Here is a 27830-nt window from a genome sequence, read left to right as displayed (position 1 = left end):
TTTCTGAATAACAAGTTAAAAAATTCACTAGTTTACTAAAGACACAAAACAACTGTCACTTTTATTTTAAAACCATTTTGTTATTACTTTGATAAATTTAGTTACAATATTGATAAACAAAGTATCACGTTTTCAATAATTAATATTTTAAGTTACAATCCATAACTGCAAGGTTGTGTCATTGACCAAAATACAACGTTGAGTCAACGTCACATTATGACGGTGTTTCGACGTGGCTGGATCAACGTTGATTGTACGTTGAATTTAGGTAGATCAACGGCAATTCTACGTATCAACCTGTTTTCAACGTTGATCCAACGCAACTATGCCTTTTGGGAAGTCCGCAGATATTTAGTGATTTATTTTTACTTTGTGAAGAATTAAAACTCTGAACTCTTATAGGCCTAAAGCAGTAAGGCCGAACTTCATTTTCAAATGTTCAATTCCGTTTATTATTTTTATTTATTCTTTACTTATTTAGCAATCATCATTTCTACTTTCTCTAACACACAGTTTAGTCCACAGTTCTCCCCTCCCATCCCAGCGTACTTCATACAGCGCTCATACTGCCCTGAATTCATATCACAGTGCCCAGTGCCCGGATACCAGGAGTTCAGACCCAGCTCTGTGCAGTTGGGCCCGTACCACCATCCTCCACCATTGGCGCATGCGCAGTTTGACTCGCCACCATAGTCGCAGGTGGAGAACGTCTGCCCGCTGGAGCACGTGTCCGCAGACGGGCAGCTCGAGTCGTTTGAGGTGAAGTTAGTTGCAGCCCAGAACCCTTTAAAATCTCGCAAGAAGAGGCGATATCCATCCGAAGGGGAACCGACGCGAAACGAAGTGTACTTAAACACATGTTGTGCGCCATCCCAAGTTGTCAGCTCAACCTTAAGTCTGTAGTTTCCGCTATTGGTGACGTAAGAAATGATGTCATTTCCGATCCAGTAGTCCCCGATGACTGGGTTTCCGAATCCTTTGTTATACTCCGCCCATGTTCTGTTGAAGAAGAGATCTCCGATCTTGCGGCTTTGAATGACCAACCACTTCCCGCGGCATCTGGCTTTGAATACCCTCGGGAACCCCACGGGCTGCATAGACAGGGTCACTGGAAGGAGAAAGAGGGAACAATTATCGAAAAATGGACAATTTTATTTGGCAGCGGAGTTACCAACTCCATGCAGTCATGAGTATTCTGTGTATTATTTAGGAGAGACTCCTAGCCTTTTCTTTACATAATTTCCCCACCTCCACACGCGCCATTATACGAATTTAATCTCGGCTCCAAGGTTTAATTGCTATGCACCTGCAGCGAAGGCGCGTGTGGAGGCGGGGAGACCATCATGGAATTAGCAGCATTCAATTTGAAGTGGGGACGGCCATGTTTAGTTGTCGGATCAGTTAGTACTCGGATCATCTGAAAGCCCATTTAGGCTACATCTTTGCAGATTAGCTTGTACTGACGGAATAATAGGAAGCAAGTGCGTGAGATGGTGTGAGGATTGTGCACATCGGGCATGCGATGTGTTGGGTGTGTATTGTGTTAGATGTGGCTATAAGTTGAGTTGGGGAGGGGGGAGCAACAGTTTTTAATCAATGAGAGTGAAGGTTTGAGGCTGCGTGTAATCAAGAGCTACACACTGGCGGGCGGGCGAGGAAAATGCTTTGTAGACGAGGAAGATATTAAATTTGCTGTAATATAGAGCACATGGACGAAAATATTGGCAACCTGTATCTCGTTTCACTTTGGACACAAGCTGCGTGTTGTCTTTTTAGGGAAGGAGGAGGTTATAAATAATACGTGCACTCATGCCTCTGGCGGTAAGGGCGGGGGGGGGGGGGGGGGGGGGGGGTACTTGGCCCGAATGGATTCGTCGTTGGTACGGTCAGAAAAAAACTGTGCTGGTATAATTGTTGAAAATCTGACGCTTATGAATAGAGTCTCCGGCAGACATTTGAATAAACATCGTAGCTAGCTACATGTATGACCACGCACCACGTACTAGATACGTGCACACGACATTAATTTTATAATTCACTGTAACGCAAACACGCATATCAACATGTCAGGGTGAGCATTTTAAAAGCAACCTCTAAAATAATGTACATTCAATTAATTAATTATATTATTTTTCGTACGTAATGAAAATTTGTTTCATTATTTTTTTCTTTAATTAACTGATTAAGTTCTATGATAAATCGAATGTAAGAGTGATATTAAACTACAGTACCCCATCTTGATATCTTGTCACAGTCGCTGTTAAGTATCTGAAATAAAAAAGACATGTTTTCTTTAAAGTATCTGTCAGATTGATTTATCACCTTTGATTTCAAGGCCCCATTACTGGAAATCATCACGCACTGCAACTGCATGAGCGCAAGCGTCTCGATTCCATAACTCGCCCATACTCGCCCCATTATACATGTACATCGTAGCCTCTATGTGATATCGCTTTTTGCAACACGCGATGTTTTCGAGTTACGGAGCCCATTGAGACTTTTACAAATATGGAAATACAGAGTATCCGTGGCGTTGTGATATATTAGAATTCTACTTTGTAAAGTCACACTCTTCGATCCTATGTCATGTTAGTGTTAAGATAGATCGAAAAGGTCTCAAATGTGAACCACTATTTCGCAGTTCAATTTTTTTCATTATCCAATAATTATTCATTATCTAATCCGTTTGCCTAAAATATAATACACGTATTAAGTGCTTTTAACGTCTAAAAATCAATGACTCGTCGCTGTCGGTAAGGTTGATGTAGGATAATATGTAAATAAGGAGATTATTGGATGTTGTTTTGTCAAGCATTTGTTTGGTCTGGTATAAAACGACGCCTGGGGATAACGCAGGGTGCTTGCGGCGTTGCCAGACCGTATGGTAATCAAGAGCAGTGTTTCTTTTCACTCCCAAATGTGATCAAATCATTTATGTGTTACATCATTTTTCAAAAAGATGTCATTCATTTTGTTATTTCACTCTACTTAACACGTGAGGAACGGTTCCTTTCATTTCCAATATAAAAATAAAATAAATCTTATAAGTAGAGAAGTGAAATTCAAAGCAGCATAATTTAGTGGTTTCGCTTTTTTTTTAATAATGTGCCCCAGTGAATGCTTGCAAAAATCTTGCATTTTCGAAAGTTTTTTACTTTTGATTTAATCAGTACCAAGGAGTTACAACAGTTGGAACTCCTTGTCAGTACCAAATACGTATTTCAAGCGGGTTTTTTTTCACTTAGGGTGAAAATGAAAATTTAGAATTACGTCAAAGTATAATCTTCGTCCGATATCCGCTGATTGTTCTTTATGGTAGGCTTTTTACAAACGATAACGTCTCGATTCTAAATTTATTTTACAATTATCAAATTTAAAATTTATGATTAATCAGTTCAGTAAAAGAAGCGAATTAAAATTAAGATAAAAAAATCCAAAATTTGAACCAACATAACGTTTAACTCGCCCACATAACCTTCAAACAATAAAGCCCGAAAAAAGTGCATGTCTCCCTTTGATTAAAAACAGCTTTATTTAAAATTGAACGAACTAGTTTCTGACGCAAGTGTACCGGCTAAAACGATAACATTTGTAAATATTTTAGAAGATAATACACAAGATACGCAACGGTCAGTGGGATGATTAATAGTTTGCCCAACTTCTTACCTTCTCGTAGTAATTATACCCGGGAAGAACGCTCACGTCTGAGCCGTCCTCGGACGCTGCCGCTTTATTTAACTCGCATTGAAACGTCCCGTTAATGGCGTGCGTGTTGATGGAGACACACAGATCGTCTGAAAGGCAAAGATGTGCACATTCACCCTGGGAGATCGTCGTCAGCGTTTCCCTAACGTGACCGATCAGCGCCCTCGAGCTGCCGTGACGCTTCACGAACCGCGCAAACTTCAGGGGTGACTCCCCGGTCTCAATGGACTGGCCTGTCACTAAAACTGAGAACAGAAGTAAGACAAGTCCTGTGAAGGATCCTATGGTGTGTCCTCTTATACTGGTCATTTCTATAAAATAAACACACATCAACTTATGTATATTCGACACCTCTAATCTCCCTGTTTTCAGATTTAGCGATATCAAGTAAACTCAGCCTTGATGCTTTTTCCGCTAAAAAAAAAAGACTCGGATAAATCCCAGTGCTGCGCTTGAGTGGAATTAAACAATTTCGTTAGCTCCCGGATTTAGAAAGGAAGTTGGTGTGAAGTTGCCTTATATCTTCACATTGATTTTTTTCATCAGAACAAGTTTACATAAAATTTCATAGAGATATCTAAAGTCGAGGCATTTGCGACATAAATGCAGACTGCGACAATTTGCTCCAAGCTGAAATTCTATATCTGTTCCTTTGACGGTGTGATGTTCGTCCTCGATTTCAGCCTTGACGTCTGTGAGAATGTTTTAACATTTGTAAGCTCAGCTGTGGCGAGACCGCCCTGTGTTAGATGCTCTCACGGCTTCTGAGAAACTAACACATGGGCGAATATTAAATGCCAATTCTTATACGGCCAGCGTTATGAATTATTTTAGGCATCGCGGTTTAATTTTCGTATCTGTGTAGAAACAAAATTTACATGGGGAAGTCTTGGGAATTTTTTTGAAATTTCATCAGTGGCTGGCAAGTAAATTTTTCATTTGAGAGGGAAAACATAAATAATTCTCCAAGACAACCCCTATTCTATTAAACAATTTAAAAAATATGTCTATAAATTTTCTTTGTTTAACTTAGAAAACAAACAGCTCAGTAAGCAGTTCCTTATTTTTTAAAAATTAACTAAAATACATATAGATATATATTAAAATAGGCCGAGCAAGCTTAATCTGATATCTACAACTCCATACAAATCCATCATATTTTTTATAAATTAATTCCTGTATATATGCTATTGACGCTAACGGTTCAATTATCTTGATAATAATGATCATCATAACTAATTTTAACAATAATATTAGTGCACAGTTACTTCTTACAGACAAAGAAGTGTATGATCCATGAAAACATCACAATTAAGCCAATAGCGCCTTAATGAAATTACTGTTTACAAGGAGAGATGTTATTGTTGCACCTTTCAATGTGTCCGTTGCATGTTTGCCCAACCTGACTTACCTGCATTAATGTAAGCCATTAATACTTAATTACTTACACAGCTGTTGGGCTTCAGATATCGCATTCTGAGACTTGCTTGATGTACGAGACTTTTATTGAAACAAAGTGAAGTATCTTTATCTGATATTTGACTTTAAGAAGTCAACGCGCTGAATGAGCACTCGACCCTGTGGGGCATTGGCTACCGTGAATAACGCGTTTTGTAATCGAGCCAACTGAACGACCGTCAGGACAACTGTTAATATCACAATGGCGGCTTGGAGGAGGGCGGGGCACGACGCCCTTAGCTTTTCTGTCACAGGAAAATAATGTGCCCCACCCCGGCACGCGCTCCGTACACACACGTGCACACACACATGCGCGTGTCATGCACGGTGTCTCTTTTATAAGTTTGGTTATTTCAGTGTAACAGTGTTACGAGGCATTATGAACAACTTCATGCTGATCTTGAAGGATACTTTGACACTGAAAGTTATTTGTCCATCCCCTACAAGTACAAGCTCTCTCAGACGAACTAGTTGGTCATTTCCCATTTCCATTTTCATTCTGTATATTTTCATAAAAACGATTCCGAACCTCAGATCGACTTTTATTGTTTCCATTGTCTGAACTAAACTCCTTTTAATCCTCTTTCACGTGTCTAATTTTCCGGTAGATCATGTGCACATCTTGTGCGCAAAATAAAATAAATCAATAATAATTAATATATTAAATTACTTGATGTAACCTGTAGAAATCAATAAGCACGCACATTCGGTCGCCCCTAAAATAAATAGGATAGGTCGTGGTTCATGTATAAAAACACAGCTGATGAAGTCAATGATATAAACGTGACGCTAAAACAAAATATGTGGCCATTCAAGTGCACATGCACGCCATGCCCCGCACAATACCCTCGCTTGAAACGTACACGTTAACTAATACAGAGGACGTATTTCGTAACGGTATTAAGTTGCGTTTGTAGACAAAGGAAGGCCTCGTAACCGTGACAGCTTTACACTCAGGTTTATCTCACTTTTGTAGGCTGCAGGGGTTGGGCATTTATTTTTATCTTATTGTTTTAGTATTAGTTAATCTTTTTCTCCCTCCCAGTCCATCGGAAAATCTCACTTTTCCTTCATTTAGCGTCTTTCCAAAAACACATCGGATGTCAGGATCGGAAACGCTTTATTCATGAAAAATGCAAATATGCACCGTGGGCCAAGACAATTTTCCATCCACAGAGGTTAGCAAACCTTTTTAAAATATCTGATTCCATAGCTGTTACATACACTGCACTAACTTTTCTCATAATTACTTTCGATGTTTTGATTTTTCACTTATTATATCGAGGCAACGCCTAGGCAGGCAGACGAGAAACATTTGATTATTTGGCTGATATGGCCGGACCTTGGGGTTTGCTCAGGGACTTTTTGCAGGGAGTGGCTTAAATTTATATTTCCCAACTTTAGGCCCAGCATATTATTTCCAATCACATCATTTAGGCCCTATCTTCATTTATTTTTCTTAGGCCTATTCTTACAAAATCGGTTGATAGTCAACAAAAATATTGCAACGCTATATGTCAGTGCGTCATCTTTAGTCTACTGATTATGTAGGCCTACAAGGGCGGATCCAGGATTATTTGAAGGGGAGGGGGGGGGGGTCCGCGGATGCGAAGCTGACCCCCCTGACCCCCTCCCCCTCTAAATCCGCCACTGATGTAGTCACCATGTCCGTAAAATAATTGAGTTAGAATATTGCGTGGAATGTTTTTATTTATTTTTTTTATCTTCTTCTTTTTTTTTTATTTTAACCGCCACAGAGAAGAATAATTAGGCCTATAGGAATTCAGTTTTTAAACGATTGAAGTAACCCTATAAAGGAAACATTGACGTATTCAGCATCATTGTTGATGTCCCTTTAACAAGATGCCGTCTTCCTCGAGATCTGATATTAACGTAAAATAAATAATTATAAACACTAACGTAAAAATGAAATATAGGCCTAGGCTATTAAAATAACCAAATAAAACAGAGTAAATAAATTTATAAATGAAAAGATGATGATTTAATTTATTAATTAATTGATTAATTAATTGATAAGATTATGTAACAAAGAATGTCTTTATTTTAAATTTTTTTCTTCACGCGATAATATTTTTTCTTCTGCTTTTCACTAAACAGACCTTTTGTATAATCTGCACAGAGCTTTCCATTCTGTCTACCCAGAATACATTGCGTTTTTTTTTTTTTTTTTTTTTTTGTTTTTTTTTGTTTTTTTTTTTCGTCAAATACGGAAAAAATCTGTAAAAAAGGGCGACTCACTGCGTAAAATGTGGTCATGAATTGTTTAACTGTCACTTATTTACAAAGAATAATCTCCTCAAATACGGCGCACGTGTGTCACGGGCCTTTATTTTGCACTCTTCCGTGGAAAAGCGAGAAAAAACGTGAACAAGTATGGCAGCCTCCATGCCGCAAATTTCGGTGTGTTGTAGATCACTCATTTTGTTATTTTTAGCTAGTTTATGTCAGGGATTATATGAAGATCAGATTGGAAAGTTCGATTGGTATGTATCGGAAGCATAAGAGTTAAATCTAATAAAAAAAAACAAACATCGGGAGTATTTGTGAATTTGAGCTGGCACTTAGCAGTCTGTGTACCGACACAGTGTTTGTGAATTTGTGTACCTACTTCGTATATACCTTCACGTTCATGCACCGTTACAACTTGCGTCGTTCCCTCTTTCTTTTACCATTACTCCACTCTGCCATTACCTGGCATCACCCTGATATCGCTTAATGGCGAAGGGGGGGGGGGGGGACAAAGAAAACTTCTGTACACTTAAATCATTTCTTCAAAAAAAAAAAAAGAAAAAAATGACATACGAGTTAAAATTCTAACATTGGCAGATTTAGAGGGGGTCAGGGGGGTCCTGACCCCCTCTTCAATTTCTGGTCCCCTCTTCAAATTAGAATTTTAACTAACTGAATCATAGTTCTAAACCGTACCAAATGACACCATTCGCCCTCTAAAGTACCAAAGTTTTTATGGGCCCTTCAGTAGGCCCTGAACCCCCACCCCCTTCAAATAATCCTGCCTCTGCCCCTTTTCTAATTAAGTCTTTGTTCTTTTATGTGGAAAGTATTTGCTGGCTTTTGAAATGAAATTAAATTTAAAACATTGTCCTTCTTTTCAACCTTTTGTGAATTGTCATAATTTTAGATGTGTGTCAGCTGTGGTCAGTTCCTAACTACAGAAATGGAAAATTAATAGCAGCCTGACACTATCTTATTTTTGCAAAAATGGTTAACTGCTGCCACTTTTTGTCCTTAACAGTCTCTTAATATAAAAGCCACAGTACATGCACTGTTTAAAGTTATAACACCTTAATGTAAATACAGCAAATTTAAAACAAAAATATGCATTTTGAGACTCTGGTCACACCACAAAATCTTATTAATTTGTTACTTTTTATCTTTTCCAGGAAGCAGGAGTATGTAGGGGAAGTTTCCCACTTGAACTTTGAGGGCAAAAGGCTGCTAGTTGGCACAAAACATAATGTGGTGGCGTCTCTAAATGCTAGGAATGGACAAATAGGTGAAAATTTGCTAACCTTTAACTGTTTTCCTGATTACCATTTCAAATAGTGCGTATTGCTCACCTCATATACTGTATAAATTACTAGTAATATATAACAGATGCACATCAAATATTACTTTCTCTTTTGTTTAAACCAAGACCTATTGTTGAAGAATAAAAGTCTTCATCTTAAATGGTGATTTATGGGAGAAGTGAATGTTATAAGTACAGAGGTAAAGTGGGGTAAACATTTTTCTAGTCCAATGTAAATGGTTTTTTGAAAAAAAAAAAATGAGATATTATTTTAATGTCAATAGAATATTTTGTGTTATTTCAGTTTGGAGACAAGTACTTGAAGAAGACTCGAGGGGACGCATAGATGCTCTTCTTGTGAAAGATAAAAGTAAGATTTGCTATTGTCTCGCAACTGTGAGAGAAGGACCTTGGCTTCTTGCAGCACTTCAGATACAAAATGTTTTTCAGTCTTCGGGTTCACACCAGTTTTGACTTACAAACAAAATACTGTATTTATACTTCACAAGACAGCTCATTAAAATGTGTTCTGAGATACAGTTTTGTTAATTGAAAGATGTACATGCATTTATTAATGGCAGACTGATGAATTTTTTCTATCATTTGGTTATAGATCATCAATTAGACTTCAGATTTTTCCATTATTCCAGTTGCAATAACAGTATCAGGCAATGACCATATAAGGTCATGGGATGTGGAATATGGAGGTTTGAACTGGGAGGAGCCACTAGATGGCGCTCCAGATGCCCCTGAAGCTCAGGCGTGCCTTATGGGGAGCTCACAAGGTGAAGGTCACAAATGTGATATGTGTGTATAAACTGTATCAGCTGGGGCAAAAAGTTGATCTGTCATTCTTTTCTTATTCCCAAGTGCCAAATATTGACTATCCATGAATTATATGAAGAAATAAAAAGTTGTAGTGGTTTGTTGAAAGTATTTCATCTCTAATTTTTTAAAGCCACAGTGAAGGGGTTGGGAGTGTTTTGGGATAAAAAAATGTTTTTAATGCAATCAATAGCCTAGATTAATTTAGAGTGATTGTACATCCTTATTTAAAATGCTGATCAGGCTCATAGCCAGGGGGGTTCTAAAGAAATCCCTTTTGCTGAGAAAAGGTTCCCATCTGGGTAAAATTTTATCTAGGACTAAGGTACATGAAGGTTTCATGTTAAAAAGTCCCCCCTTATGAAAGTGCTGGCTACGGGCCTGCTGATATTATGATGTACCTGAACATTTCAGACACAATGGTGGTGCTGAGTGCAGGCAAGCTGCTGGCTTTCAACGTCAATGGCCAGGAGTTGTTCAGGAAAGTTCTTCCCAGCAGGTCAGTGCTTGGATTTTAAATATACTGACAGTCAATGAAAACACACCAGAAAACTTTCTTGTATTTTTTTTACCGAGAATCGATTTAAACCATTTAAACGAGTACAAATGCACTAGTTTCCTCAAAAGAGAGTGGGCGGACCACTCGGATGTTTAAAATTTCCGCTTCAGTGATTTTGTGACAAGCTCTTGTGTGTTGTGTTTTTCCTGTCTCAATATTACTTTTAGAATTTTGATTTCATGGGCAAAAGTTTTCAGGATAATGCCTGATTTCAGAATTTTCCCTCTTCATTTTGATAAATATATGTATTTATTTTCATATGGTCTAAATGAGAGAAAAAATTGCAAGCCATGTTCTCAGGATTTTCAGTTATTACATCTTTCACTCATGCAATAAAGTCCATTTACAATATCTGCTATTCCAGTGATGGTGCTATCCACAAATTCCTGCACTGTGGGAGAACAGAGATTAATGTTATTGGCGTTGTGCCAAATTCTCATGTATCCATAGCAACATACAGTGACTTGGGCAATGTCCAATCACAGAGCCCTGTGCCTGCGGACTGGGTGAAGAAGGACACAAGGTGAGAGGGTTTTTTTAAAAACTTTGAAGTGTTCAGGCCATTACAGATGAATATTAAAAACAATAGCAACAGCCAACAACAAAGATATATCATCAATAAAAAATCTTAAGGTTATCGAAAATAAATATATGTATACATGTATATTTTTTATTTTTTTATAACCCTTTATTGATGTAATATTTTAGGTAGCTATGATTGATTTTTTTAAATTTGGAGATATTATGATCCACCTTCTTTCATAAATTGACCCAAATAGTTCATTAATGAAAGGGGATTTTAGATTGGTAGCCAAAGTATATAGTGAAATCAAAATTGTCTTCAAAAACAGCTGCCTGATGTTTCCTGTTTGTTTAGGTGTCTCCTCATTGCTGATGGTCATCTAGTCTGTTATGAGCCACAGCTGAGCAGCTTGAGAACTCTGGCACTGAAGAAAGGACAGGCATTCTCTACCACTCTCTTACAGGTGTGATATTGTTGTTTAGATGTTTGTAGTCTTAATTGAAAACCCCAAAATGTCAGTTAAATATGACAGATTCATTTCTGATATTTGATGAATTTGATGAACCACCTCCGCTAGTTTCTTATATGATAAAAAAAGGATAAATAAATAAATTTTCACCAATCATTCGGTCATGAATCAAAAAAAAGAAAAAAAAAAGCTTTAAAACTGCACCATCTTCAAATTTCTTGTTGGAAACTTGACATATTTATCTCTCTCCAGTTTTTAAAAGTTTGCCAAATTACACTGTAATGTATGTAGCATAACAACTGCACATGCAATAGCATAAATATCTTAATACATGGCTTAAGCCACCTAGGAATACATATATAGAAAACAAAAAAATATCCTTTTTTTTTAAGAACGTAATGTTTCCTGTTAAACTATATGATAGCATTCAGTTGAGTTTAAGAGCAAGGATTTGACTTTTAAATTTCAAGTTTCCTTTTCTAGGAACTAGGCTTGCAAGGCCAGGCTGTAAAGCTGACTTCCTTAAATCACAGAAACATGTTTGTGGTACAACTCTCTGCTTCACATCTTGCCTTGCTGTCAGTGGGTACTGATGCTGTAAAGCTGGTTCTCAACCTGCCAAAGGTGGGTACTGTTTGTATGAATAAATATTTGCAACTGCCGTGTATCTAAGAACAGACATTAAAGATTGTGAACTTTAGTTAAGGAAACTAGGAATCAACACCATTTGTTTTAAAGACGTAAAAAAAAAAAAAGAAGGTCCCTGCATTGACTACCAGGGTTAATCACATTTATAACCTATTTTATACTCTTTTTTGTAGGTTTCAGCTGTCTCTGTGTCATCCAGTGGTGACATAGAGGACACACTGGTCACTATAGGCAGACAGGGCACTGAGGTAAGAGTGGACAGTGGGCAGTTTCCATCTCCAGTGGTGACTTAATTCACCTCAGAGCTTGTCTTTTAGTAGACAGTGGGTAGTCTTCGCCCCCCCCCCCCCCCCCCCCCCCCCCCCCCCCCCCCCTTCTGGACCAGTCACTGAACCTCCGTTTTCCTTTTTATAAGATGTTGAAAGATAATCTAAAATAATCTGAACTTTGAGAAATGACAAATAATTTCTCTTTTAATCCAATCTATCTTCTCAAAGCATGTTTTCTTAAGGCTGTAGTATGTTATGAGGCTTTATTATGTTATGAGACTACATCCTCTGGGAAGGTAAAATGTTGACCAGTCAGTATTAATGCATTTCAGAATGCAGTAATCAGGTGTTTGAATCTGAAAACTTTGAAGGAAATCCCAGAGATCAGTCAGGAAGTCCACTTGGCACATCATCACGGGACTCCAGTTGGGGTGAGTTGGCCATGTACACTGTCTTAAACTCTACTTAAGGTTATCTCTCCATGTAAACGGCCACAAAACTCAAGTTAGGGCGAGCTGGCCATGTACACTGACTTTAACTCTACATGAGGTGATTCCTCCATGTAAACTGCCACAGAACTTAATTTGGTGTTAATATGTGAGAATTGGAATTTTAATCTTTATACAGTTAATGGATTTCATTGTTATTCTATTCTTGGTAATCCTAAATCATTTTGGAAAGACTTTAGATTGTTTTTTTGTGTGTTATATTTCAGATCCAGGGGTTCTTCTTCAAGAAGAGAGATGGCAGCACTGGGCACAGAACGGTGGTGTTGTCAGAAGATCAGTCCATTGTGATGTTCCAGCAGGGAGGTGGGTGTTCCACCCCCACCCCTTCTTCCACCACCCCTCCCCTGGCCCTCTGTCTCACCCTACTCCACCTGTTCCTTTTTTGTTTTCTCTTTTTACACTCTTCATTTTCTCTCTCTCTCTCTCTCTCTCTCTCTCTCTCACACACACACACACACACACACACACACATCTATAGCTATTAGTATTTCTCATATGACTACGGTTAGCATTAATTTTACAGGTAAAATGTCCTGGATCAGGGAGGAAGCAATATCCTCCATATTGTCTGTGGAGATGGTTGACCTTCCTGTGTCCGAGAACCAGGCCAAATATGAGGATGAATTTGGGGCACAGCAAGGTATGCCACATTATGGTCACACTGTTAGAGTTGTCTATAGTGACAGTAGCCTTCCTCTTGTTGCTGGGATATCAACTGTAGACTGCAAAGTCAGTCATGAAAAATGATAATTATTGCCAAGTTGCATTATGAATTTGATTTTATTTTGTGATAATTTTTTTTTTTTATTTTTTGCTTCAAAACTGACATTGTCCTGGTAAAATTTACACAGAGGTAATATTAATTCTTAAAATTTTAGTATCTGCTGTTGTATTTCATCAACAGTTTGTCAGCTTCCTGGGTGTGTATCATCTTGTCTTTAAGCGCCATCTATAATATTGTATTTCATTTCATCCTGCACAGCAGTGATCTCAGGTACAGACAGTGTGTTTCCCGTACACTAACTTGACATGTAGAATGATGTTGTATTAGCACACACAGTACAGTTTTTACCTGTTAGAGAATAGTAATGACTCGATCTTTTCAATGGGCAAAAATATCAAACATTCAGGTACAACATTTTAAAATCACCAAAAAAATTATGTTGCTTTTAATGCATAGAAAAGAATTATAAGGTAGTCTGCATTTCAACTTTTTACTAACATTCAATAGGATGCTCTTTTAAGAAATTATGCTTAAAATACAGTATCAGTAAAATTCACAATTTTCCCCACTGAAAAGATCAAGTCATTACGGAAACCGTACTTGTAATATTTATCTGTTGTAACTTCTGTGCATTTACTTGATCATCCAAATTTGTTACCTTTTTTTCAATATTGATGTTAATATCTGGCTGTTTTTCCTGATAATTGCCCAGTATTGATTGAATTAGTCACCCTGGCATTGTTGTGTTTGTTGTTATCAGAGCAGAGCAATGAGATTGTTTTGTACTGAATGGCATGTTTACATTGAGCTGCATGAGTGAGACAGACATTCATGTGTGTCCATGTTATATGAAGGGTGTGGGATATGGAGTTTATTTCTCACAAAAGAAGTGTGTGTGTAGCCTGTGCATGTTATAACTAGTTGACAGTCAGACAGACAGACAGACAGACAGACAGACAGACAGACACATACATATTATTTTTTTTTATTTTGGTACTTACAAGTTTGCAAATTTTTGAATTCCTTCAGTGGTTTGTTGATGTATCTGTGTTACAGGTTGTTTAAAGTAAAGGATCAGAGTTTAGTGTGAATACGGTGACATGTTATTTGATGATTATGTAATTTGTATTGTTCAACTCCTGGCAAATGGTTGTTTACAAAGGTTCCTATTTACAAAAATATTTATTCAAGGTATTTTTAAGATTGTGTAAATTTGAGTTTGGAATATTTTTAACATGTTCAAAAATCTAAGCAGTCGGAAAAATTTATACTATGGAAAACACCACTTTCATAAAAGTGTATAGCACACACTGTGCAGACATTTCTGTAATCCTATTATGCATTATACAGGTAATTTCGCTTCTTTCTTGTAGATGACATTGGCACCAAGTTCGTCAAGAGACTAACTACCCAGTTATCCCAAGTGAAGGTTAGAGCATGCTTTGTTCAATTACATTATAATATACATATATCTGTGTGTGTGTGTGTGTGTGTGTGTGTGTGCGCGCGCGCGCATTTTATTTCATTCTTGAGCGTTAATCCCTTATCAAATATTTACATTTTTAGACTGTATCTCAAAGCAACATCTTCAGTTTTTAAAATATTATATGTATATTATTGTTTGAATCTGAAGTAGAAAATCTTACTATTCTTGTCTTATTTCCAGTCATTTGTGGTGCACCTCCAGCAGCAGTTGTTGAAAGGCCCACGCCATCAGTACCTGGAGGAAGACAATGAGTTTAATGAGGACGAGGAACTCACTAGAGACGAGTTCAGTATTAACAAAATGATTGTGGCTGTCACAGCACCTGGAAAGGTATGTCTTGGCATGTAGTGACATTTAGATTTAAGTTAACACTATTGTGGTTGCCACAGCATCTGGAGGGGTGTCTTGGCACACAGTGACATCTATAGTTTGGTAAACACTTTTGTGGGTGCAGTGGCATATAGGGATTTCTAAAGTTTATAATTAATACACACAATTGTGACTGTCACTGTAAATTGTAAGATAAAATATCTCATACAGAAGATCCAATGACCAGTGTACAGTGAACCATATTGTTTCTATTCAGCTTTTTGGCATTGAGAGTTCCACAGGTCGTATCATCTGGCGCCACCTGTTGCCTGCTCTGGTTCCATTTGAACGCCAGGGGAAGCAACTTCTCCTTTTGTTTGTACAGAGGACCACAGCGCATTTTCCCAACCCCCCTCAATGTGCAGTACTGGGAAGACATAAGGTAAGCTGCCCCTGGGAGACTGGGATACAGATATATCTAGTCTAAAATGACATCTCCCCAACCCCCCTCAGTGTTCAGTACTGGGAAGAGATTATATAGATATCAACTCCCAGGATATTTCATCTTTACTCTAAATACTGCTATATGTATATATAACCCCAACCTTCCTCATTGTGAAATACTGGGAGTATATAAAGTTGGCTGGGATATTGGAGTTTTTGATATATAATTAGTATTGTTAATATTGGTATAATTATATACCATCTCCCCAGCAGTCATCAGTATGTGGTACAAATTTTATAAGGTCATGTTTCTTGAGATGCTGGACTCTTTAGAGTATTGACAGTAATTATTCTATAACTAACAGATTGGGTTTTTATTTTCCTGTTTATATACTTGGTTTCGTTATTTTAAAGAAAAAGAGTCAAGATTTTGGTACCTGGAGTCTGGAATTTTTACTTTCCTATCAGCTTGCACAATGTATAAATGCGATGTAAAGCAACTTTGACATAGATGTCTCCTAACTGTCTCCTAACTTTTTTTTTTAAATTCTCTAGGTATCAGGCCATGGTCTGCTGTATTTATTTGACCCGATCACTGGCATCCCCACTGCTGGAACCCCAGCTGAAGGTGCTGACACTGGATACAGGGTGGTTCAGGCCACCACACTGGGGGTCACCGACGACCACCATCTCAAGGGATTGTTTATACTGGATGCTGAATTGAAGGTGAGGACTAGGGCACCTGGAGACAAGGGGGGTGGGGGTGGAGGGGAGGGGGAGATGGGGCACCTGAGGGTAGAAAGGGGAGGGGAATTATTGTGGATGTTGGTCATTTGTGTTTCTATTGAAGGGATATCCCTATAATTTATGAAGACACAATTGAAGGTGAGAATTGTTACATGGGGGGGGGAGGAGTGGGAGAATGAGGGGTGGGGGCTTACTGGGGATGCCATTTTATCTTAAGTGGTTCTTCCAAAGGGATAAAGAAGACAGGAAGTCTGTTAAGCAGGGACATGCACTCAGTATATATTTAAGTGTCCTCCGCTTAGCTGTCTGACACATATTAAAGGGATGTCTGTGTTTGCAGGTCCATGTGTATCCAGAGCATGTCAAAGGTCACGTGAAGGCCGTGCAGTCCACACTGTTCCTGTTCAATGCTGATGTGAACACAGGGCTGATCACAGGGTACAGGATTCAGGAAGACATCAAAACACAGGTATATATATAGCACAGGGTACAGGATTCAGGAAGGCAGCAAAACACAGGTATATCTATATATCACGCCCTGTTTAGTGCTGTGTATATCAGTATGGTAAAACACAGTACAAGATCCAGGTAGATGGCAAAGTACTGATATGTGTAGGACTTCTTCACTTGATCCCCTGAGTGTGTGGAGTCATGTATGTAAGTGAGACATTTCAGTGAGTATATATTACAGAGAGGAAGTGAAGCAAAAATATGCATTTACCAGTGTGGTCATCAGAATTTGCATATCGTTTTATTTTCAGTATATTTGAAAAAAAAATTAACAATTGCATCAACCCATACGTTTAATATGCAGTAGTTCTATTTTATCAAATATCTTTACATAACAAGCTTAATTAAATTTGATGTCCCCTGTATGTTTCAGTCCTTACATGCTGTGGAGCTTTGGACGATCAATCTCCCCAAGGAAACACAGACCATCACAAATGTGGTCGGAAAACGACCCACAGAACATGTCCATTCCCCCGGGAAACCCCTCGCAGACAGGAGCGTGTTGTACAAGTATCTTAATCCTAACCTGGTCGCCATAACTGCTGAGGGAGAGACAGAAGATAGCCAGCAAAAGGGTGAGACACTTTCCTGAACTCTTACATCATTTGACTGTCATTGATATTTCAAACTTTACCATGCCTCTATATTAATTGTTTATGGAAGGCTTAAGGCAGTAAATGCAACAAGAAAAATAAAGATATAATGATAATCAAGTAAGATGAATTAAAAACAACTGTGTTAAATGCTCCGCAAAAGTTTTTTCCCGACATTAGAGAGAATTTCCAGAAAGTTTTAAAATCTCCATGGATAAGTTTCATTTACTGCAAAGTTGAACAGTTTATTGTCTTAAATCCTTTTCAGAAATCTTCCACTAAGTGAATGCCATGAAATATCTGCAATATATATGTATAATTTTTTGGTTCTTTTCAGTTTCTGGTGTATTGAATATTTACCTGGTGGACAGCGTAACAGGTGACATGATATTCCAGGCCAGTCATAAGAAAGCCAGGGGTCCTGTACATCTGGTCCATACAGAGAACTGGGTTGTGGTAAGTGTAGAAAGCATTGTGACATGTTGTCTCAGCTAATGCAATGGCTGGGTCATGGTGGACTATAGCTTTTAGTTTACACAAAGTAGCCCTTATGATTACATTAATAAATAGTCCAAACTTATTTATCTTGAAAAAAGACAAATCATGCACCACCATTTTCATACAAATTTTGCTTTCAGTACAACTACTGGAATGAAAAGAACCGTAGAAATGAGATCACAGTGGTAGAGCTGTACGAGGGGACATCCCAAACCAACGCCACAGTGTTCTCCTCTCTCCACCCGCCCCCGCCCCCCATAGTGGGCCGCCAGTCCTACATCTTGCCCCATGGGATATCTGCAATGGCGGACACCATCACAGAGATGGGGATCACTGCCAAGAGTGTGCTGTGTGAGTCTCTGCTGGCTTTATTTATTTAGTGTTTTTTATGCAAAATCCAGTGAAATCTGTGTACCTTAAATCCTTGCACACAATAAGGGCATTACTGGATATATATATATATATATATATATATATATATATATATATATTTTTTTTTTTAAATTTATTTATCTTTGTTGTTATCATGGCAGTGGTTAAGGGGTGAAGGGGGAATATTTTTATGAAGATCTTCCTAAACAAGTTGATCGTGGTAAAATAAGACAAAGTTTGTCTAAGAACATAATTAAATTAAATATTTTTGTTTCCACTCTTAGAGGGGATCGTGATTAACGAAAGAGAAACTTTGTTTGATTTCAATAACAAAATGATATATATGTTTCTATTTCCAGTGGCCTTCACAACTGGCAATGTCGCGGAGGTGTCAAAGTTTATGTTAGATCCTAGGAGGCCTCTTAACCCAACCATGGCTGACAGGTAACGTGATAATCAATTACACTTTCTGTCACACCCAGGCCTACCCAACTACCAGACTCGGTACTGAATGATCCTGAATTCACCGGTAGATTAGACCACACTACCGTTTTCAAGGTGTGAGTCAGTACGCATTACACAGTATCATACCCTGAACAAATTTTTAGTGGTGATGCAATGCTTTTCAACCCCGCTGAGAATTGTCACTATCACATCGTGTACTAGGCAAGAGCAGTGTCGCGTCTGATACTGTGAAATGCGTACTGATACACACCTTGAAAACGGGTAGTGTGGTCCGATTTACTGGTGAATTCAGGATCATTCGGTGCCGAGTCTGTTAGTTGGGTAGGCCTGATACCTTGGGAATGAAGTATGAAGGAGAGCACCTCTAAGTGTATCTCAGTTTTTAAGTCTTTACAAAGCAAAGAACCACTGTTACAATACTACTCTCTGCATAACCCGTCACATTATGACTGTAATTTTCTTTTAGCTCACTGACAAACAGATCTTTGGGAACTGACTTTTTTGGGTACACAGAAACATGACTTATATTGCCTAACTGCAATCATAATGTAACTTGAGGTCCCTGGTCCTCAAGTGTAGGAGCTATGCAAAGGTTTAACATATAAGTTCGATAATGCCTGAGTTATGGTTATTACTTACTTTTAATTTTACAGATACTGTATTTTAAGTCATAATTTCTTAAATTTAGAACATTCCTATTGAGAAGTAGCAACAAAATCAAAAAGCAGACTAGTGCTTTGTAGTACTATTCTTTGCTGTACAAGCACCACAAGTGCTTTTTAATATAAATTTTTTTGCAAAAGTTTGATAATTATTGCCAATTGAAAAGATCGAGTAATTACTATACCAATGATATGATTCAAATCACCTGTAATGTCCTACAAATTTCAGGGAGTCCAAGTATGCTTAAAGCCCTCGTATCTCAAAAAAATCCATCAGCAGTCCAGTCGTCTTTGAAAATTTAGGCAGTCCAGTGATGCTGGCAGCCATCCAAATGACAGCTGGCAGTACGCTGGAAAACCCTTGATTCAAACTGTACGTTCTATATTTCCAGAGAAGAAGGCATCCCTCCTTACATCCCTGAACTCCTCGTGGCCTTCGAGGCCATGATCAACTATAACCAGACGGTGCTCAAAGTGCGTGGAATACAGACTGCTGCAGCAGGACTGGAGTCCACCAGTTTATCTCTGGTGTATGGCTTAGGTGAGTGATAGACCCCATTTCCATAGATTAGATCGACCTACTTTAGATCGACCTAACTCCCCGGGGGTTCACGCTAAATAGCTGTCAGCCGAGCAGACACGAAAGTTAATTACCCCCTTACAGCATGTAGTAGGCGGGACGGACATTTAAGCCGGATTATCTGACAGTAATCTAGTGAGACTCCCCGCGGGGATAGATCGATCTAAAAGCTCTGGGAATACAGCCATAGGGTCAGCCAGCACAGCGCAGCCTAGTAGACATTGCGTTAGGTGTGACAGAATTGGGCTGACGCAATGAGTTGGGATGGAGCACACCAAACAAAAGGGCAAATGCTACTGTTGTTTTTGTTGCTATATTTGGAGAATAATGTTTTTTTTTTATTCTAACATTTTTTAAATGACAGAGATTGAATTTTACAGAATGATTTTGGTTACTGTAATTTTGCTTGCATTTAGTCCTTTTTAAGGATACTTAATAAAATGAAAGTACTTCGTTTTTTCATAACTTGCGAGTTACTTTTACACAAATGGACAAATACTATTGTTGTTTTTAAACTACTTGTTCCTTTGCTATATTTCGAGAAAAAAAGGTTGGTTTTGTTTTGTTTTTCAAGTATTTTTAAATGACAGAGGTTAAAATTTTCAGAATAATTTAGGAGAATGTAATTCTGCCAGAATTTAAGGATATTTCATAAAACAAAAAATGTTTCATTTTTTCATAACTCTAGTGTTACTTTTACACACACTTTTATATTTCAGATCTTTTCTTTACTCAAGTCACCCCATCCAGGAAATATGATGTATTAAAAGAAGACTTTGACTATTTCTTCATCAGTGCAGTGTTAATAGGAATGATAGTTGTATCAGTTGTCTCACAGAAGTTAGCAGCAAGAAAAGCTCTGAACAGAGCATGGACATAACATATGGTAGTAACATATTAGATGTAATTCCCTTTAGTGGTGACACTAGTGGGCTTGATTTAGTGCAATTTAAGAACACAAATAGTCTTACATGATCTTAAAACATGAGTAAGACCATTTCTAGTCTGACAGCCAATTAAGTTGTCTCCCCTCACACATTCTCCTATTGTGAGCAGAGGTGTCCTCTATTGTGAGGGGAGGAAACTGCTTGACCACTTGAGTAGATGTTAGATCATTTTTGATCTTAAAAGCAGATTCAGTCCATTTTAAGACTACTGCTGTAATGATTAAGATTGTGTAAGATCACTTGTGAACTTAAATTGCACTTAAAGACCAAATCTAAACCAATAGTGTGACAGACTTGAGTCTCCGTTATTTAGAGGCTATTGTTTCTTTATGAAATATGAAAACAGTACCCTCTACCAGGGCGACTGAATGATTTTTACAGATATTCACAGATATGTCTCTAGCTAGATAGATGGTCATTTAAAGCTCAACTCACCCTGTTGAGGAATCTCAAGGCTGATTACGTGGCTGATAATTGTTTGCATAACTGCTCAGGCACTGCCAATTAGCAGGTCCAGTCTAAGTCTGCGTGACAGCAATCGAGACAGTTAATTACTCTGACTTCAATCACTTGCTTTACTGTGACAGATAAAAAAGCCTTAGACTGGTTGCGTACCGAACAGTTATCACATCGTTGTGAAGCTCAGCTCATGCAGAGCAAGTACAAAGCCTTTGGCGCGCGCGCAGAGATAATTGTTTCCACATGGGTTTCCTCAACGGTGAGTTGAGCTTTAAATGACCATCTATCTAGCTAGAGACATCTGAATATCTGTAAAAAATCTATCACTCACCCTAAAGGACGTTTAGCACTAACCAGTGTTTAACTCTAATTAAACTCTAAAAAAAAAAAAAAATATATATATATATATATATATATATATATATATATATATATATATATCCAGTAATGCCCTTATTGTGTGCAAGGATTTAAGGTACACAGATTTTACTGGATTTACAGATTTATCCACTAACCAGTGGATAAATTCTCCTAAACCCTGTCAACTAAACGACGGATGAAATTGTGTTTCATAAACAGTGTTTAAACAGTCCGTTAGTTAACTGACCTTTAAATAATTATTTTATCCAGTTTAACACTGACCAGTTACCTAATTGGCTGTTTGAACATTGTATATGAAACGCGTTTTAACCGTCTTTTAGTGAATGGGTGTTAGGAGAATTTATCCACTGGTTAGGCTTATCCACTGGTTAGTGCTAAACGTCCTTTATAAAACTGGGCCCAGGTGTTGTAATTATTATTACTGTAAACATGTAATATATGTGTTGTATTTACATGGCTGTGTAGGAATATTCTGATTAATTATGAAAAAAATTGAATGTTGCATTTTAGGAGTCACACTAGTTGAAATAAGAGAAATTATATCCATGATATCTTTGAGCACAGTTTTGAAAATAATGTCAAAAGAAATCTAGTATTAGTTTCCAAGTCTAGATCTAACTACCAAGAATGTATTGTGCGGTTTATCTTACTGGTTAGGGCAAAAGATTATCATAGGAAATTTAAGAAGATTATCAGTGAGTTGAATGACAGTATGCATACTGGTGTAATGAAACTGTGGCTCCTGTAACAGAAAGTCCGCCCTCCATTTCAGGGATGGATTCATAGATATTTTCTGACAGTCTTCCAAATTATCTTTGTTGTTCCATTCTTCATATTTGACCGTCTTCCGACGGAAAAATTAGACACCCTTCAATGTAAACTTGAAGATCTGACCATCTTCCGGAAGACCCAGAAGACGGCCTAAATCCGCCCCTGCATTTAGTTATAATGCAAAGGGTTAGCCTGACCTAAGTGGGTCAAAAGCTAAGGTAAGGCTTACCTGTACAACTGAATGGGAAGAAGACTCTCTATCATGGGGAACCCCTTGACCGGGTTCCCATCCCTAGATCGTTCTAACAGGTTCGATCCATCTCCAGGGGATCCCTCTCCAAATTGCTTTCATCTCAAGCGGCTTAGATATTTGGGACGCCCACTAAAACCATTAAACGATAGTTAATTACCCCCTATCAGCTTCAGTAGACATCCAAGCCACTCATGTTACTTGCAATTTAGCTAGAATCCCCCTAGAGATAGTTTGATCCAAAGTTTGTACGATAGGGTCTGGGAATGGTCTCTCTGTCTCGTTACACCAGTGCAGCAGCACATTATAAACACACATGATTATATACTATCCTAAATCTATTAAGTTATAACACCTGGTTAATCTGGAACTGTGTTTAATAAATGAATGTTTTGTTAACTTATTTAATTAATTTAATAAGTTCAGGTTTTTTTATTTAGGAGAGTCAGATGAAAATGTCGTGGGACTGAGTAGGTGGAGAGAGACAAAAAAAAAAAAAAAAAAAAAAAGAAGAGAGAAATAAAGACTGAGAAAAGTTGACTCCTGTTGTTGCATTCCTTCTTCCGTGCCTCATCGACTAACGATATCATATAGAACAAGGGTAGAAGTTGCACCGATATATGGAATCTGTCCTTGGAATCTGAAGCCTTCTCAAAGCTAACTGTATTTATGAACTAGAAAAGCACTCCGAGAGCGCAGACCTCCGCCAAGACAGCAAAGTCTTCATCCAGTGCCGTTTCACCCCTAAATATTCATTCTACAATGATTTAGTTTTTTTTTTATTTTTGATTGATTATTGATCCGGATCACCACCAAAAACTAATCATCTGTTCCTTGGCCCACTTCTGACAGTTCCTGAAAATTCATCAAAATCGGTCCACAACTTAGTTTTTTATTTTTGTTATTGGTTGATTATTGATCCAGATCACCACCAAAACTAATCACTTCTAAGTTAACCTATTTCTGACCTACTCTGAAAATTCCATCGAAATTCATGCATAACGTTTTGAGTTATGTTGATGACAAACAAACAAACAAATAGAGTGAAAACATAACCTCCTTGGCGGAGGTAAAAAGTCTGCAATATATAGCGCCGCCTGCCGAGACTCCACTTAACTGTTTTTCAATACCTTAAATACCTTATTGTCCCGTTGCCCCTCAAGACGAAAATTTCCTTCCTTCGCCGCTGCATACACTGCATCCAGGGGCGGATCCAGAGATATTTTCTGACAGTCTTCCAACTTATATATATTTGTTGATCCATCCTCTATTTTTGACCGTCTTCTATGTGTGTGTGTGTGTGTGTGTGTGTGTGTGTGTGTGGTGTTTCCGCTTGCTGCTTGGAGAAGTTGCTTATAATTTGCATTTTCATGTACACTTGTGCTATTTGAAATAAGATCACATACTTGTAAATCGTCTTCTTTCAAAAGAAAAACAAAACAAAAGAAAAGAATTGTAACGCAAAAAAATGTTGCCATCTTTGCCTTTCTAGCATTAATTGACCTCAACTGTAAATTATTCCAAACTGAAAATATGTAAATTTCACTCAGTTGCAATTTCACGAATAACCTGTTTCACTATCAAAAGAAACGCGATTACCTTTCCACAATTACGTAAATGGTAAAGGTTTACTCATGTGGTCAATGTGTTTTTCTAATTTCTAAAAAATAAAAAAGTAAAAGAGTAACATAAACCAAGGACTTCCATCCTCGTTCTTGCATAAACTGACAATGTCACGTAAATATTTACTGCATGGATAGCGGTGATTTTATAAAGCTTTTGGCAGTGCACAGGTACAAGTTGGAGACGTTTGATTGGGTTGCTTACTGGTCCAGTTTGTATGCTCTGGTTTCTCCTTATATAGCCATAAAGAAGCACGTGTTTGAAGGCAAACGAATATGACGAAAACATGTTTGGCGAGGCTCTTTAAGGAGCTTTCACTAAAGCCGGTTGCAAACCGGTTATGAATCGCTTTTTTATATAAACTGTGTCTCTTTGTACATGTTTATCGAGCGTTCTAACAAAAGTGGTTTCGCAGCGGCGTTTTGGAACTGCACTACTGATAATAGAAGCAGTGTACAATATATTTAAGTTGATTGCTTGACTAGGGTATTCGGCCATTGGAATTGCATAATGAAATCAACACCCATTTCACATGTTGATTAAGTTGCTCAAGCCCGAGTTCTGTGAAACTCCCCTAGAAAACCAGGACCTCAAGATCAGACCAGGAAGTAAAAATTGTCGAGAAATACATCGAGCTAATTAGGATTTGCTCAATGCGTAGAATGACTCTTCTGTAAGCAGCCAAAGATGAAATAACATGGACATAGTCCTATAAATATACGAATGCCCAAAGGTTGGTACAAAGATCGAATACAATTCACTCATTGTTTTCACACACCTTCAATGGCGTAACAGTTCACATTAAAATGCACAAACCAGACTCTAAGATATGACCTTCGCGAAATTCACAAGTATGCAAACATGTAGAATTCCTTTCAGACAAGAGTCTACGCGTATGCTCGCAAATAGTAAAACAAAATTTGCTGCTACATATATTTTACAACGAAAAAGGGTTCACTGTTTCGAAAGTGGCACTTTACAGTCATAAAACGGCCAATTACACTAGTCGACTTATCTATATTTAACAACATTGTCTTTATAGGCCTACCATTAACCCACTCGCCCAATTCAAAGGAGAAAAACAAAAGTACATTTCTCTGGAGAAAACCATTTTATTCCTTGTTAAAACAGTTACGTTATTATCTTTGTAAGGTTTGAGTCCCTAATATGTTGTGTTAGTTGTGGTTGTGTTCGGTGTGTGTCGTTTGCGTCCGTGGATGTCACGGGTTTGAAGACCGCGCCCCATACACCATTTGCACTTGCACCTGAACGTCAGGCGGACGTTGCAGGCTGGAATAGTTGAAATCATTGTTCTAGTACTCTTTCAGATATTTGTATTAGAAAAAAGACAGTATCAAACCCGAGCTATCGTCCTGTTACATCTTGCTGTGCTGAGATAAACAGTTGGCGTATCTTCAAAATTTAGCGTGACAGATAGTCTTCCATAACAGAGAGTCTGCTTCCCATTCATTTGTACAGGTGAGCCTCGCCCTAGATTTTGACCCGCTTAGGTCAGACAAACCTTAACCATTATAACTATATGGAGGGGGGGGGGGGTTTCTGTCACACGGACCTTCAGTTTCGTTACACCGGCCGTAAATATCACTTTGCATATGATTTAGATATTTTGGTAATTCTTCTACACAATGAGATCTTCATGTGAGTTTGCTCTGACGGAGGTGTACCTGCGGATCATTTTCAGTTCGCAATTTTGAATGTCTCTTGCCTACTCTCTTCTTCAAAAGTCTATTTTGAATAAATAAGTACTGTTTATACTTGATTATATCAATCTGTTTAACCAGAGTTCCAATGAAAGGTTATATTATTGTGGTTATTTTATTTCAAATCCTGACTCAACAATTTGAAACAAATTGTCAGTAAAAGTCTCAAAAAACACTACCTTTTTGTTTTAAAAGATGGCCCGTGTAAACAGTATGCATACAGCGAATTCATAATGAAAATGGACTACACATGTTCAAGTCCCCTTTACCTCCCCCCCCCCCCAACCCCCACCCTCAACGGGTAATAATATACCTCTAAGCAAGAGGATCTGCACGTTCTTGTCATTCTATATTATTGTTTGCATAGCGCTAGAAAGAAAAAGAGAAGACAATAGATTCAGAAATGTCAGTCAACTAATTAACCAGATCAGTTTCGCAAGGCGTTATTTGATATAACAAGTAGTATGCAAATGACCTTTTGTGTAAGTCGCTAGGGTTTGATTCGACTTGTTAAAAGTGCATATCGCATATCTAGTAAACATGGCTTTGACAAATCGCATGCGTGTCCTTACACATGAAAGGAGGAGTAGTTACCAGGAAACATTGTTCGTGGCTAACGGGTAAATATAACGGTTGTCAGCTAAAACTTACCCTCGATTCCTTTCACGCAGAAGAGCTACTACAGCAGAGGTCTTTGTGTTATAGCATTTCGGCATGAGAGTCCCATTTGTTCTGTTGATTTGTCTCTTGGTGAATTGGGATCCGAATCCCAAAAGATTCAGAAGAGCCGTCGCACAAACTGCAGTTGGGGATGCTCCCAAGGTTTTTGGGAGCACGATAAAGACGACTACTAATAGCAGGTATTCCAATGCGATTGGTGCGGGAATAACGACCCCAAATACAAATAAAGTTGTCCGTAAACCTACGACCGTCGCAATACCATCGGCACATGTTCGGAAGAATTCCAGTGACCATGGGGGACAGGTTACCGAGGGCAGCATACTAAGAAACATCACTGAATCTGGAGAAAACAACACGACGACGACGAGTAGAATAAAAGATGTTTTCGCTACCATCCAAACTAACAAATTCAATGACCATCTGCCGAACACCACAGTGTCAATGATTACAGACCCTTTAAAAGTAATGCTTGAGGATCTATTGTCGCCAGATTCGTCGACTCATCTAATCCCCGTGAATCGTCAGTTTTGTGCTACCCTGGTGGATGTGTCAACAAACCAGGTAACATTTACCAGAAATTCTGTCCACATCACATGTTATTGTGACGACATTTGTGGCATTTTCGGCGATTGTTGTTGGCCATACTATCGCCACTGCAACAACACCAAAGTGACGGGGATTGACTTAGTGCAGAATAATACAGAATGCTGGCTGCAGAGCACCAGAGAAATATGGAACATTCACAGTAAGAACTATTGGGTGGTATCTTCGTGCCCAGACAAATGGCCAAATGACACAGTACGTGAAAAATGTGAACTGAAAGAGCACTCCAATGATCTGGAACTTATTCTCCCAGTCTCTTCAACCGATGCCAATATCACGTTTAAAAATAAGTATTGTGCGGCATGTCATGGCGTCGAGAATTACCAGACATGGACACCGAAAATTGCTTGCGAAAGGACACAGATTGAAACCTTTCTGAACGCAACAACCACGGCGCAAATTGTAAACCAAATCATAAAGACAAAAGATTGTACGTTATTCTTCGAAAACCCGGTTGAATATCCGGGTCGACCGTGCATCGGTTCTGAG

The 27830-nt window shown here is 38.3% G+C and overlaps 2 protein-coding genes across 2 annotated transcripts; one reads left to right on the top strand and one right to left on the bottom strand.

Moving 5' to 3' along the window:
• Positions 1–59: 59 nt before the first annotated feature.
• On the bottom strand, positions 60–4433 carry LOC106168758 (fibrinogen alpha chain-like). Its single transcript, XM_013547931.2, has 3 exons — positions 3667–4433; positions 2232–2268; positions 60–1108 (listed from the first exon to the last, which is right to left on the bottom strand). The coding sequence occupies exons 1-3, from the start codon at positions 4033–4035 to the stop codon at positions 474–476; spliced, it is 1041 nt and encodes a 346-aa protein (XP_013403385.2). The 5' UTR covers positions 4036–4433; the 3' UTR covers positions 60–473.
• Positions 4434–7533: 3100 nt separating this feature from the next.
• Positions 7534–21432, top strand: LOC106173207 (ER membrane protein complex subunit 1-like). The gene is made up of 23 exons (XM_086995823.1): positions 7534–7667; positions 8586–8698; positions 9018–9083; positions 9364–9498; positions 9953–10037; positions 10462–10620; positions 10975–11083; positions 11573–11713; positions 11911–11985; positions 12339–12437; positions 12722–12818; positions 13039–13155; positions 14613–14668; positions 14906–15055; positions 15312–15476; positions 16034–16204; positions 16566–16694; positions 17109–17310; positions 17666–17784; positions 17967–18177; positions 18558–18642; positions 19718–19866; positions 20625–21432. Exons 1-23 carry the CDS (start codon positions 7558–7560, stop codon positions 20783–20785), a joined length of 2904 nt encoding a protein of 967 aa, XP_086851949.1. The 5' UTR covers positions 7534–7557; the 3' UTR covers positions 20786–21432.
• Positions 21433–27830: the final 6398 nt, after the last annotated feature.

Source organism: Lingula anatina, chromosome 9 (assembly GCF_051362555.1).
Source record: "Lingula anatina isolate TDL-2025a chromosome 9, LinAna3.0, whole genome shotgun sequence".
In the NCBI taxonomy this organism is placed as follows: domain Eukaryota; kingdom Metazoa; phylum Brachiopoda; class Lingulata; order Lingulida; family Lingulidae; genus Lingula; species Lingula anatina.
This window is presented reverse-complemented; position numbering and strand designations above follow the sequence as displayed.